The sequence below is a fragment of the Salvia splendens genome, chromosome 8 (genome assembly GCF_004379255.2).
Source record: "Salvia splendens isolate huo1 chromosome 8, SspV2, whole genome shotgun sequence".
Taxonomy (NCBI): Eukaryota; Viridiplantae; Streptophyta; class Magnoliopsida; order Lamiales; family Lamiaceae; genus Salvia; species Salvia splendens.
In genome coordinates this window covers 15,869,394-15,882,262 of record NC_056039.1, presented here as the reverse complement: position 1 = coordinate 15,882,262, position 12,869 = coordinate 15,869,394, and the positions used below count along the sequence as shown (strand labels likewise).

Below are 12,869 nucleotides of genomic sequence, written 5' to 3'. Positions count from 1 at the left end.
TCTGCTCATACTGGTCAGTTTGCGCCTTTTCTGCATTTTTTACTCGAATTCCTTCTGACCTCTTTCCTCCTTACTTGTACCTTATCATGCACACTTTAGTAACTATTTTTGCAGATATTTCCAATTAAGCACGTTATACTGACCAGTAACCAAGGCCGAAAACGTGACTTATCACTACATAATCGTGAGAGGAGGTTGACGAGTTAGAAGAGCTTAGTTGACACTACAATTAGCTTCCTTTAAAACGACACAGTTAATTGAGAGTGTAGACTTTTCAAGGGTTTTAGGTGCTTTAGGGAGTTACAAATCTAGGATTGACGCCCCTAGTGTATGTAATCTACGCTTATGCCACATGGGCAAAACTTATGTGACTCGTTCTATTAAAGTATGAGTTGTGCTAAGGTATTGTAGTTGGAATTTGTATAATCATGACTGTGAACGCACATCCATGGAATTCCCTTATCTCATCTGTTTTATCTCTGTGTTTTATTTGCATTAGTTGTTTAATTCTGTTTTTATTTTCAATAATCCCAAAACTTTCGATTTTACAAATAGTAAAAGAAGCTTAGTAGAAGGTAGACAATTTGTGTCTATTTTCCTGTGTTCGATATCCGGTACTGACCTTTAGCTATACTATATATACTCTGTATGCTTGCAAGGAAAGCAAGATATCCGAATAAGAAATCAGTAAAACTTGAAAACATGAGAAGAAACAAGATCATACCGAGTCATTAGTTGCTTGATCTATATTTTCAATAAGCATGATACTGAGTCATTAGTTGCTTGATCTTTATTTTCAATAAGCATGATAGATTTGATGCATGTCGAGCAAAACCATTTGTTTCATTGTTTCTTCTCACAAATAAGAAATCTTCGTTCTTGATACATGATTTGCACAATGAATAGGTGCAGTTGTAGCAATGTGTGGAATGGGTTTTTTTTACAAGTGTGTCGAATGTGTATATTTTGTGCACTGTGTGTATTTTGTGTATAGTGTGTATTTTGCGTGTAGCGTCTGTAGAGTGTGCAATGTGTGAAGTGTGCATATTTGTGTGTAGTATATGTATTTTGTTCAAAGTGTGTGTGAGTGTGTATTTTTTGTATAGTGTGTGTGCAAATTCTTCAAATTCAATATCAAATCAATTACTTCATTTTATCTAACATAGGATTTGGAATTGAATTCCACAAAATTCAAATTCAATTCCAATTTCGTGTACCAAACAGAGCCATAATTAAGTCTTACATGAACTGAAGTAAATTTACACACTAGATTTACGCACAAGGAAAGCAAAATTTCTGAATAAGAAATCATTAAAACCTGAAAACATGAGAAGAAACAAGACCGTACCGAGTCATTAGTTTCTTGCCCTTTTTTTGAATTAGCATGATACCGAATCATTAGTTACTTATCAAGATAGGTCAAGGGTGCGTCGGAACGGCCGGTAGCTGTTTAGTCTCATCCGACTTAAATAAAAGTTTCCTTGTACCGCTTTTTTTCTTTGAAAGAAAAAAAGAAGGAAGGGGGTCGATTTAGGTTCCTTTCCTTCTACTGCATAGCTGCGCTAGCAGGTACTACGCGCCCTCTGTGTCACGCATCTAACCAGCTAATGCACTTTTTATTAGCACTAAAAATACCTGCAAGTATACATGGTAGATTTAATATAGATAAAGGTTAGTACTGGATATCAAACACGAGAAATAAATTTACAAATTGTCTACCACATACAAAGCCTCAAATACTATTTGGAAAAACATGATTTTTTGGGTTGGGTAATTAACTAGATAGAAAAAATAAAGAAAGCAAGTAATGAAACACAATTGCAGTAAACTTGGTTTGAGAAAGCAGTCGAGACAAGGGAATCCTAGGGTATTGATTTCATCAACTCATTAGTAATTCTAATTATTTAGTTCTATGTTCATCCGACTCAAGCTCTACTAGGAACTATTCCTATCGTGTATCAACACTCATGTCACAAATATTATATTGACACATTGAATATAAACCACTTAAAGTCATCACCGATAAGAGATAAACAATAATCAGAGTAACAACCATGCAGTTAAATATAAACAAAGGAATAATTAAAGTAAAACGAGTTCTGAACATTAAACAAAACAAAAAGAACTACATAGAGTCAATTACTTTCATCCCCTAGGATTCTATAAATTTAGTTATCCATAGACAGATAATCTAAATAAATATAAGAAAAATAAGACATGTTCAATCTAACAAAAACTAGATAAAACCCGGAAGAATTAATCTTGCTCTTGCTTGATTTTCCTTTAATTCTATGCTCCTTGTAGAAGATGGAGGAATTTATGAGTAAGGTAGGGGATGGAATTGAGGCTCTAAGATTGGCGAATAAAATGAATTAGTTTATGTGGTATTTATAGGCTTGAAAAGGGTTTGGATAAGGTAAATTTCGTGCCCTATAGGTCAAGGAAAAGATTTGGTTTCACAAGGTAATATCTTTTTTCCTTCCTTGAATTTCCGCCTAAATTTCTGTCAGCATTTGACAGCTTTGCGTGACTTTCGTAGAATGGCCATGACTTTCTCCACAGAACTCCGATTGAGATGATCTTGGTACCAACGCGAAGCTATTTCAACGACGAAGAGAATGACATGTAGAACTCCCTGATTATACTTCAGAATCTCTAGAAAATTGAGTTTGAACACAGACTGTTGTGCGCGACCGGGCCCAGCGGGCCGCTGGATAGATCCAGAACTCTCTGGAATGGTCCTAGTGACTGCTGCAATGGGGTCAGTGGGCCGCTGGGTTGCGCTTCAGTTCCAGCTTCCAGAATTTGACGTTTTTATGCCCTTTTTCTGCTCTATTTTGCACATTTCTCACAAAACACGTCAAATTCCAAAATGGATAAAATATGCAAATAATGGACATGTAATGCAACTTTGACCGTCAAAATGGACCAAATAATGGCCTTAAAATGATGCAAAATCCGAGCGTATCACCAGCTCGCGTGGTTCACCGGTTCCACCGAAAACTCTCATTTGTTTGTTGAAGCGGAGCATAGTGCGCTTTAGGCGCCGAGTGAGAAATGTCTCTTCTTTCGTTTCGCGTTATACACTGAGCAGAAACTTAGCACTTCTTTTCTTATTGATTCCAAGGGCGGTCTTAATTTTCAATAAGCATGATAGTTTTGATGCATGTCGAGCAAAACCCTTTGTTTCTTCTGACACACGAGAATCTTCATTCTTGATACATGATTTGCACGACGACTAGGTGCAAGTGTTGCAATGTGTGGAGTGTGTGTTTTTTGTATAGTGTGTGCAATGCGTTTTGTAGCGTGTGGAATGTGTGTATTTTGTGTAGCGTGTGTATTTTATGTATAATGTGTATGTAGTGTGTGTATAGGGTGTGTAGAGTTTGCAGTGTGAGAAGTGTGTGTATTTATGTGTAGTATATGTATTTTGTGCAAAGTGTGTGAGAGTGTGTGCACAAATTCTTCAAATTCAATTTCAAACCAATTACTTCATTTTACCAAACATAGGATTTGGAAGTGAATTCAATTCCAATTCCAATTCCGTGTGTATTTTATGTATGTGTGTATGTAGTGTGTGTATAGTGTGTGTAGAGTTTGCAGTGTGAGAAGTGTGCGTATTTATGTGTAGTATATGTATTTTGTGCAAAGTGTGTGAGAGTGTGTGCACAAATTCTTCAAATTCAATTTCAAACCAATTACACTTCATTTTACCAAACATAGGATTTGGAAGTGAATTCAATTCCAATTCCAATTCTGTGTACCAAACGAAGCCATAATTAAATCTTACCTGAACTGAAGGAGATTTACACACTAGATTTACGCGCAAGGAAAACAAGATATCCGAATAAGAAATCATTAAAACTTGAAAACATGAGAAGAAACAAGATTGTACCGAGTCATTAGTTGCTTGCTCTTTATTTTCAATAAGCATGATACCGAGTCATTAGTTGGTCTTAATTTTCAATAAGCATGATAGGTTTGATGCATGTCGAGCAAAATCCTTTGTTTCTTCTGACACACAAGAAATCTTCATTCTTGATACATAATTTGCGCAACGAATTGGTGCAAGTGTAGCAATGTGTAGAGCGTGTTATTTTGTATAGCATGTGTAGTTCGTTTTGTGTAGTGTGAGGAATGTGTGTATTTTGTGAAGTGTGTGTATTTTATGTATAATGTGTATGTAACTTGTGTAGTGTGTGTATTTTGCGTATGGCATGTGTAGAGTGTGTAATGTACGAAGTGTGTGTATTTGTGCGTAGTATATGTATTTTGTGCAATGTGCGTGTGAGTGTGTATTTTGTGTATAGTGTGTGTGAGTGTGCGCAAATTCTTCAAATTCAATCCAAATCAATTAAGGTCCTTTCGGTACACAGAATTGGAATTGAAATTCTATGGAATTGAATTATAATTCAATACCAAATCTTATGTTTGGTAAAATGAAGAATTGACTTGAAATTGAATTGACATGTTTGGTAAATATACACACAGTGCACACACTACACACACTTCACATATGTCACACACTATACGCATTGCACACATTTCACACACTGCACACATTTCACACACTACACACACTATACACATAAAATAAACACACTATATACACTATACACATTGTACACACATTTCACACACTTACAAATTTTATACGAAATACACACACTACACACACACTTCACACAAACTGAAATTTCAAATTTAGTTCAATTTTTCGGTTCGATTCAGTTTAACTTTTGAAAAATTTTAGTTTTTCAATTCGTTTCGTTTAGATCGAAAAAAAAATATCTAGAAGCTGAAAAAAAATCAAAAATAGGATGCTTGAAATGTGAGTAGTGTGTGAAATGTGAAATGCTTGAAAAATTTTAGTTTTTCGATTCGGTTCGGTGTGTAATGTGAGTAGTTTTTGTAGGGTGTGAATTGTGTGTAGTGTGTGAAATGTGTGTAATATGTGTAGTGTGTGAAGTGTGAAGTGTGTGAAATGTGTGTAGTGTGTGAAGTGTGTGAAATGTGTGTAGTGTGTGAAGTGTGTGTAGTATGTGTAGTGTGAGAAATATGTGTAGTGTGTGAAGTGTGTGTAGTGTGTGAAGTGTGTGTAGTGTGTGTAATGTGTGAAATGTGTGTAGTGTGTGTAGTGTGTGTAATGTGTGAAATGTGTGTAGTGTGTGTAGTGTGTGAAGTGTGTGAAGTGTGTGTAGTGTGTGAAGTGTGTGTAGTGTGTGTAGTGGATATATAGTGAAATTTTATGACTATTTAGATTTTGGAATTACAATTTTCTACTTTTGATATGGAATTCAAATTGTGGAATTGGAAAATTTGGAATTGTAATTCAATTCCAAATCCAAATATTTTTACGATACCGAACAACGGATTTGGGATTGGAGGCTCCAATTCCAATTCCAAGCCCTCAATTCCATGGTACCGAACGCACCCTTACTTCATTTTACCTAACATTGGATTTGGAATTGAATTAAATTCCATAGAATTCAAATTCAATTCCTATTCCGTGTACCAAACAGAGCCATAATTAAGTCTTACCTGAACTGGAGGAGATTTACACATTAGATTTATGCACAAGAAAGCAAGATATCCGAATAAGAAATCATTAAAACTTGAAAACATGAGAAGAAATAAGACGTACCGAGTCATTAGTTGATTGGTCTTTATTTTCAAAGCAGCAATCTCTTACATTCCATTATCAACGAGTCTCATATTTTATTTCTTATATCTATATACAAAATATATTCTAATTAAATTATTGTGTATTGGACATCCTCAATGTATTTTGTGCGATTCGAGCCTGGTCATACGCCACCTACCCTCTTCTCAAAGCAGCAAACCTAATCATAAGTTTTGACAAACTTGAAAGACTTTTTGTAATCTTCTAGTTATGGATAGCGCATAATTTTGAATTTTCGAGCTCTCGAAGATATGAGACCAAATCTTGATAAATTTGCAGGGTAGGGTGCCTTCCAGGCATATGGAGTTGAGCGCTTCAACAACTTGATCCTACAAAGTCTTTCCTTTTTGTTGGTTTTTGTATTGTTTCTTACATAGTCACTAGACATCATGAAATTTAAATTTGGGGTGAATGAAAAAGAATAAGAATAAATTGAGTGACCGATAGAATATAGAAGAGAAGGTGAATGATGTGAAAATAAAATAGGGAGAAGCAATATTTACATGATGAAATTATTAAAAAATTATAAAATTAACATTTTCAAATATAAAATTAACATTGTAAAAAATAATAAAATTAACATTTTCAAATATAAACAAATAAAAATATGTAAAAAACCTCTCGCTCATTCTTGGTGAGAGGGCGAATCTATTGGTGGAGGGAGCACCAGCGTGTGTCTACCTGACTCCCAGCTTTCCCTACACCAAGAGATGCACGTCCCACCCATCCCCTGCACCGCACCCCAAGACTACTGTGGATGCCCTAAGCTCAATAAGGGATCTTCCATGGCCAATTCTCTCTAAAAATTACACTTTAATATATCCAGATTGAAATTTAGGTCCGTAAACTATATTTCAATAAATTGATAGGTTTAATATAAAAGTATGCTTATAACAGAGTTCACTTGGACTCTCTGTGATTTTTATTATGTAGACATGAAAAAATGATCGGTTGAGCTTAACATGAGCCGGTCTACGAATTAGCCCACCAGTTGAGCCGATTTTCATCCAATTTTATCTTACTAAATAGACATTATATTTTATTTGTGTAAAATTTGAATTCAAGCTTAACTAGTTTTAGGATTTGTTAGATTTGATTGTGTTTTGTCATTCAATTGATCATATACACCATTTGTTCATGTTTTAATTATAAGAACTGGAGTTATTTTTCCTTTTAATATATTAGAAATGGGTCACTCACCCCTTAAAAGGCCTCATAAGGGGGAGGGTTATCCATACTTATATAGATTAGATGGGATCTTCACCAAGTCGATGTGGGACAGAATTTAGAGGATTTAACACGCCCCCTCACGTGTGGGCCGGAAAGGACATCGGTCTTCCATCACGTGGGTAGGCAATGCAAGAGAAACCATCATCGATGTGGGCCGGAAAGGACATCGGTCTTCCACTCGTGAGGTAGATAAGAGATAAAGAGAAAACCATCATCGACTTGGACCCGCTCTGATACCATATTAGAAATGGGCCACTCACCCCTTAAAAGGCCTCATAAGGGGGAGGGTTATCCATACTTATATAGATTAGATGGGATCTTCACCAAGTCGATGTGGGTCAGAATTTAGAGGATTTAACATAATATGGTTTACAAATTATCATCTTCCCTGATTTTACCTGTGAATATACATGTGTCTACTTCTGCTTAAATTGTCTTTGAGGAGGAAGTAGAAGCAGCTTTCTGCCAGCAACTATCATATCCTCTTCCTCCGAAGAAGCAGCAGCAGCAGCAGTATACATCATCGTAGTCGCTCCCAGCATATCGTCTCCAAATCCACATGCTCTGAAAAACAGCCTGCGCGTAATGTGAAGATGATATCATTTCACTTTTAGTTAAATATTAGACCACTAAGACTGTTAGACTTGGACCCATATTTCCCTAAATGTTGCAACTGGAGAGGTAGTCCAACCTTATAAGTTGGTGTGGGATAAAAGGGTGGGTTCACCAAATATTTTCTTATATAGTATAAAGAATTTACCTTTCTCTATCTTTGCAGAGGGCAGCTATATCATATATGTCTCTGCCAATGAGCATTCTGCAACAAAATTGGGATGTTTTCAGGCACTTTGAATGTCACATAAACCCCAGAGATTATTAGTAACCATACAACTATCAGCTACTACTAACCTTACTATCTTCTTAACAATCGTCCGACCAATTCCCTTACCGCGATAATAAGGGTGAACCTGCACACCATTGTGAAACGATCTGTATGAATTTGCAAAGTTTAGAAAACTATACACTCTCTGTCCCTCTGTAGTAGATGCGTTTTATTTTGAGCTATCGTTTTGTAAAAATGATATAAATAGTTAGAGTGGAGAAAAAAGTAAAGTAGGAGATATAATAATATAGAGAAGACTCTTATGTATATTATTTTCTATATTACTTTACTTTATCTCAACTTTAATTATTTATTAGTATTATTTTTTCAAAACGAGTGTTGAAAATGCAACGACTATACTACAAAGGGACGGAGGGAGTATTATCTTCTAATTTGATTAGATAAGAGCATACAAATATTCAAAAGCAACAGTTCATTTGTAAGGTAGGTCTATTTTCCAAGGTTAAAATGGGCTCCTTAGCAATTATTTGCGGCAAAACAAGAGAAACCATTCAGCTGCATTATGCTCTCTCCAGTGATTTTACTAAACTGGAACATACAATAAGGTGGCGTTCGATTTGCTACATAAAATAGTAGCAAGATGTAATTTAAGATTAAGCTGCGAGATTATTTAGTAGGAGAGAATTGATTATGACTATTTATCACATGACTATACATCTAGGATTAAATAATGAGATTCGATCTCATAAACCAAACATAATATTAATTTAATCATGACATATAATCTTGCAAACCAAACACTCTTACGAGCATCCACAATGGGGCGGACGATAGCGCGCCCGATGCATCGGGCGCGCTATCGTCCGCCACTGTGGGTGCGCGGACGACGTATGATGCGTCGTCCGCGCCCTAAGCTTAGTCCGCAAACGAAGCGCGGACGATAGGGGATCGTTCGCGCCATCGTCCGCCCACTATGGGAGATGCGGACGATGCAACGCATTTTTTTTTTTAAATTCGAAATTTTATTTTATATAAATACCTCATCCTCAGATTTCATTTGTAACTTTTCGATTCACTTTTCAACTCTCAAATTACGCTATAAAATGGATTCCGGTGGATACTCAAGTCCTGGTAGCCCGATATTTGGAGATGGCGCACGGTGGTCGGGTACACAACCTGGCGAATATCGGTCGTTCGACGACAACACGCAGTACGACCCCGACTTCAGTACGGATTCGTACGGTCTCTCTGACATGGAGCCGTCTCCAACTCGCCCTGCCGCCCCTTCCCGTCGTGCCTCTGCCGCCTCGACCGCCGACGAGCCCTCGGCCGCCCCCGCCAGAAAGTAGCAGACCAAGCACCGCGCGTACAAGTTGCCACCTCCGGCAACGAATGAAGAGTACGCCCCGGCCGTACGAACTACCAGACGGATGAAACCCTCGTCTTGGCGAGGTGTTGGGTCGATATATCGGAGGACTCAATATTCGCGAACAACCAAAAGCAGCTCGCGTACTGAGAGCGCATCGTCGAGCGCTAAAATGAGGCAAAGCCACCTAGAGCGCACAAGTGCCAAAGAGAGCAGCTCCGCAAGCACTGGGATCAGGTAAAGAAGCAAGTCAACCTGTTCGCGGCGGAGTACGAGAAGTGCTCGAGGGATCAGGGAAGTGAATAGAGCTTGAGTGACGTGCGCGATAGAGCGCTGTTGTCGTACCAGTCCATGTACGGTGACTTCAAGCATTTCAGCATCTGGGCGCTCTTGAGGGCCAAGCAGAAGTTCCATGGCGGGATTCTACACACCGGTGCGACAAAGAGGACGAAGACCACCGACACTGGTGGTTACACGACCAGCGAAAGCAAAACTCCTCCGGTAGACCTCAACCGGACGTGCACGGAGGAAGAGAGTTCCGGCACACCGATGTCCTCCCGGCGGCGTCCCATAGGCGTCAAGGCTGCGAAGAACAAAGGGAAGGCGAAGGCGACATCCTCCTCGGTCGCCGCCCCCCATCGCCGATCCCGACCCCTACCCCTACCCCAGCGACAATTGCCTACTCAGATTTGGCAACGGCCTCGATGGCGCGGACGTTGTTGGATACGCACAATGCCCTTATGAAGTGTACGGATCCGACCAGAGCCGAATACATTCAGGGGTTGATCGATGAGTTGCGCCGGAAGTTGGGGCTTTGGTAGAATAGTCAATTTTTTTTATTTATAACCATTGTAACTTTTTTTTAATCAATGTATTATTTGTCGTTTCTATTTAATCGTTGTGTTTTTTAATTAGTTTACATTTATATATTTGAAAACATTTAAATTAATTAACAAAACAATAGTAAAACCTATAGGGCGCCCCACTGCAGGTGGAAGGGCATGAGGATAAAATGTTGACGTGGTGTTGTATAGGACTAGAGCCATGTAGATTCATTTAATATTTCATTCATATAATACTACATCCGTCTTAATTAAATTGAATAAAAAGGCATAGAAATTAAGAAATTATATTGTAAAATAAAAAGAAAGTAAGAAAAATAGAGTAAAATAAGTTAGGGATAAAATAATACTGATTTGATGTTAAAGAAAACATATCAATTTAGAAGGAATAGAGCAATAAAAACTAACCATGACGTCATAGATGCTGGCTGTAAGTCCCAAATCGGAAACCGCTCGGCCGAACCCTATCAGCCGCCCATTTTTCGGCGTCACTTTTCTGATCCAATCACCGCCGGCCGATTCGGCATTCGTGAAGACGGAGACGACGACGGAGCTGTGGGAAAGGGCGGTGCTGAGCTTGAGCGCGTCGACTGGCTCCACTCTGCCCTCGCCGTCGGTATTGGGGAAGCGGTGGCAGGAGTGGTCGCAGACGGCGTACAGCTCTCTCAGCCGATGCAGATTCACGTCGGATGGATTCGTTGATACGAATAGCGGCGCAGGGTTGGCCTTGATTCGGGCAGCGATTTTGGGCGCCGATGGCAGAAACCGTTGAAATTTGGAGGGAAGATTGCCGACTTGTACGGCCGCTGCAGCCGCCATTAATTCTGATAATTTGAAGTAATTTGATTTGCAGGTGAGCATTGTATTCCCGATTATATTCCTCTATCTCCAGTCGTCCACTGTTTTTTATTTTCATTTATTTTTTAATCATTTTTTTATATATTTTTGATGAGAAATGTAATAGAAAGTTAGTTGAAAAAGTTAATGGATAATAAGTTCTACTTTGATTTAATTTTATAATAAAACATGAGTTTGAATTAGTTGGTAGAATATGTGTTTACTATAAAAAAATGATAAATAGTGAAATGTGACAAATAATATGACAAAATTTAAAGGACGGAAGGAGTAGTTTCTGTCAGGTTCAATAAACCAAAAACTTTGTTTCTACATATAGCATGTGATGCCCGATTATGATAGATAGTTTGCAATTTTCTTCCCCGTGATTCGATGTCTAGTGGTGCTGACCTTTAGACATATTATATCTACATTGTATACTTGCATTTAGTTTTAGTGGTAATAAAAAGTACATCAGTGTGGATTCAGGTAAATTGTAAGGTAAAGTCTTATAAATACATATTTACCTTTTTTTCATAATAAATCATTCTGCAAAGGGAAAGGTATTTGATAACGTATTATATATTTTCTCATTTTAAAAATGTATTTTTATCTCTCCGTCAATACAGAGGTAAAATCTTATAATTATCATATTTGTCTTCTTTTCATAAAAAATAATTTCCCAATTGGGAAGGTAGTTAAAAATGTATTATGTCTTTATATTTTGGAATGCATCTTACGCTATTTTTTCTAGAAAATAACTATATACTATCTCTTTGGAATTTTTACTTTTTGAAAAAGTATATTTCTCTTTTTGAGAAGGCAAATAGATTATTAGTTTTTTTCTTAAGAAGTGGTTTTATTAAGCAATACTTTTTTGTTTTCCAGTTGTTTAAGTTTCTAGTTTTACTTCTGATTTTCATTTTTTTTCTTCCCTCTACTGTTTTTGTTTAGTTTTCTCCATATAACTCACACACCACACTTCAATTCAAATCATTTAGTCAATTTCTTTGGATTCTACCAATTATTCTTGTGCTCTAACCGTCAACCAATACAAGGTATATTCTTCTTTTAATTTCTGAACTTTGAACTTGACTTCTTTCATTGATGACTTTGTTGTTGATATGTATTGGTATTTTGGATTGGATTTTGATGAGCAATGATGAATTTGTGAGTATTGGATTTTTGGAACTAATTATTGTTGGGTGTGCTTGAGTATGTTTGATCTTGGTGGATAAAATTTGGACGTCTTTGGCTTAGTTAGTTGTTGATACGCATAGTTCATGTTCATAGTATTGTGAGACTATTTTATCTTGCATGACTTGTGTTGTTTTACTTCATGGTCTATTGTTGAAAATTCTTGCAATTGATTGGGGGATAGAGAAGATAATGCGGGATGAAAAATCAATCATTTTAAGGTAGATATTTTGTTTGCGTATAGGCCGTAATTTGATCCAAGTTTGGGGGAATGCCAAAAGTTACTTGTTATATCCTACTACAATTTTCTTTATTCTATGCTCACATTGTGAAATTGCAGGTACAAAAGGCATCCCAAAGAAGTCCCAAGAATGGGGGATAACTTATGAGCTTCAAGCTAAAGACGTTAACCAAGCGCTTGTTGGGAGGCAATCCAACATTGGTATCATTTATTTTTCATATTTGGTTTTGTTTTAGATTTAATTTGTTTACTCACGTCCCTACCGACTATTCAAACTTATTCTTAACGTAGTTTGAATAAGTTTGGGCGGATGAAGTGGTGGACCGTGAGTTTAGTTGTTTTTGCTTATTTTTGTTAGTTTTTGTTTTTAAAAAAAAACCGAGGTGAATTTTGTCATGAGCATAACATAGAAAACTTAGAAATACTCATGTTTAAGGACATCAGACCGAGTTGTCTATGATGAAAAGTTCTATTATGTTTTGTTTGAGTTGACTTGATACATTGATTTGAGAGTTTTGTGAAAAGGTGCATAATTAATGAATTGTTTGTTTACCTTGAATCATGCTTATACCATGTGAGACTTGAGCCATAAATTTCTTTTTTGTATGATTTATCTGCATTCATATACTTGT

The 12,869-nt window shown here is 37.1% G+C and overlaps 1 protein-coding gene across 1 annotated transcript; it reads right to left on the bottom strand.

Annotated features, from left to right (window-relative positions):
- Positions 1-7,257: 7,257 nt before the first annotated feature.
- On the bottom strand, positions 7,258-10,849 carry LOC121743429 (uncharacterized N-acetyltransferase ycf52). The gene is made up of 4 exons (XM_042136740.1): positions 10,374-10,849; positions 7,823-7,881; positions 7,674-7,730; positions 7,258-7,489 (listed from the first exon to the last, which is right to left on the bottom strand). Exons 1-4 carry the CDS (start codon positions 10,824-10,826, stop codon positions 7,330-7,332), a joined length of 729 nt encoding a protein of 242 aa, XP_041992674.1. The 5' UTR covers positions 10,827-10,849; the 3' UTR covers positions 7,258-7,329.
- Between the last annotated feature and the right edge of the window lie 2,020 nt (positions 10,850-12,869).

What these genes read in the sequence shown, in the direction of transcription:
- LOC121743429 (XM_042136740.1), bottom strand. Translation starts at nt 10,826, where the DNA reads ATGCTCACCTGCAAATCAAATTACTTCAAATTATCAGAATTAATGGCG. An exon ending in CCAGCATCTATGACGTCATG is followed by an intron (nt 7,882 to 10,373) that starts GTTAGTTTTTAT and finishes AATGGTGTGCAG; the next exon opens with GTTCACCCTTATTATCGCGG. An exon ending in ATTGTTAAGAAGATAGTAAG is followed by an intron (nt 7,731 to 7,822) that starts GTTAGTAGTAGC and finishes ATTTTGTTGCAG; the next exon opens with AATGCTCATTGGCAGAGACA.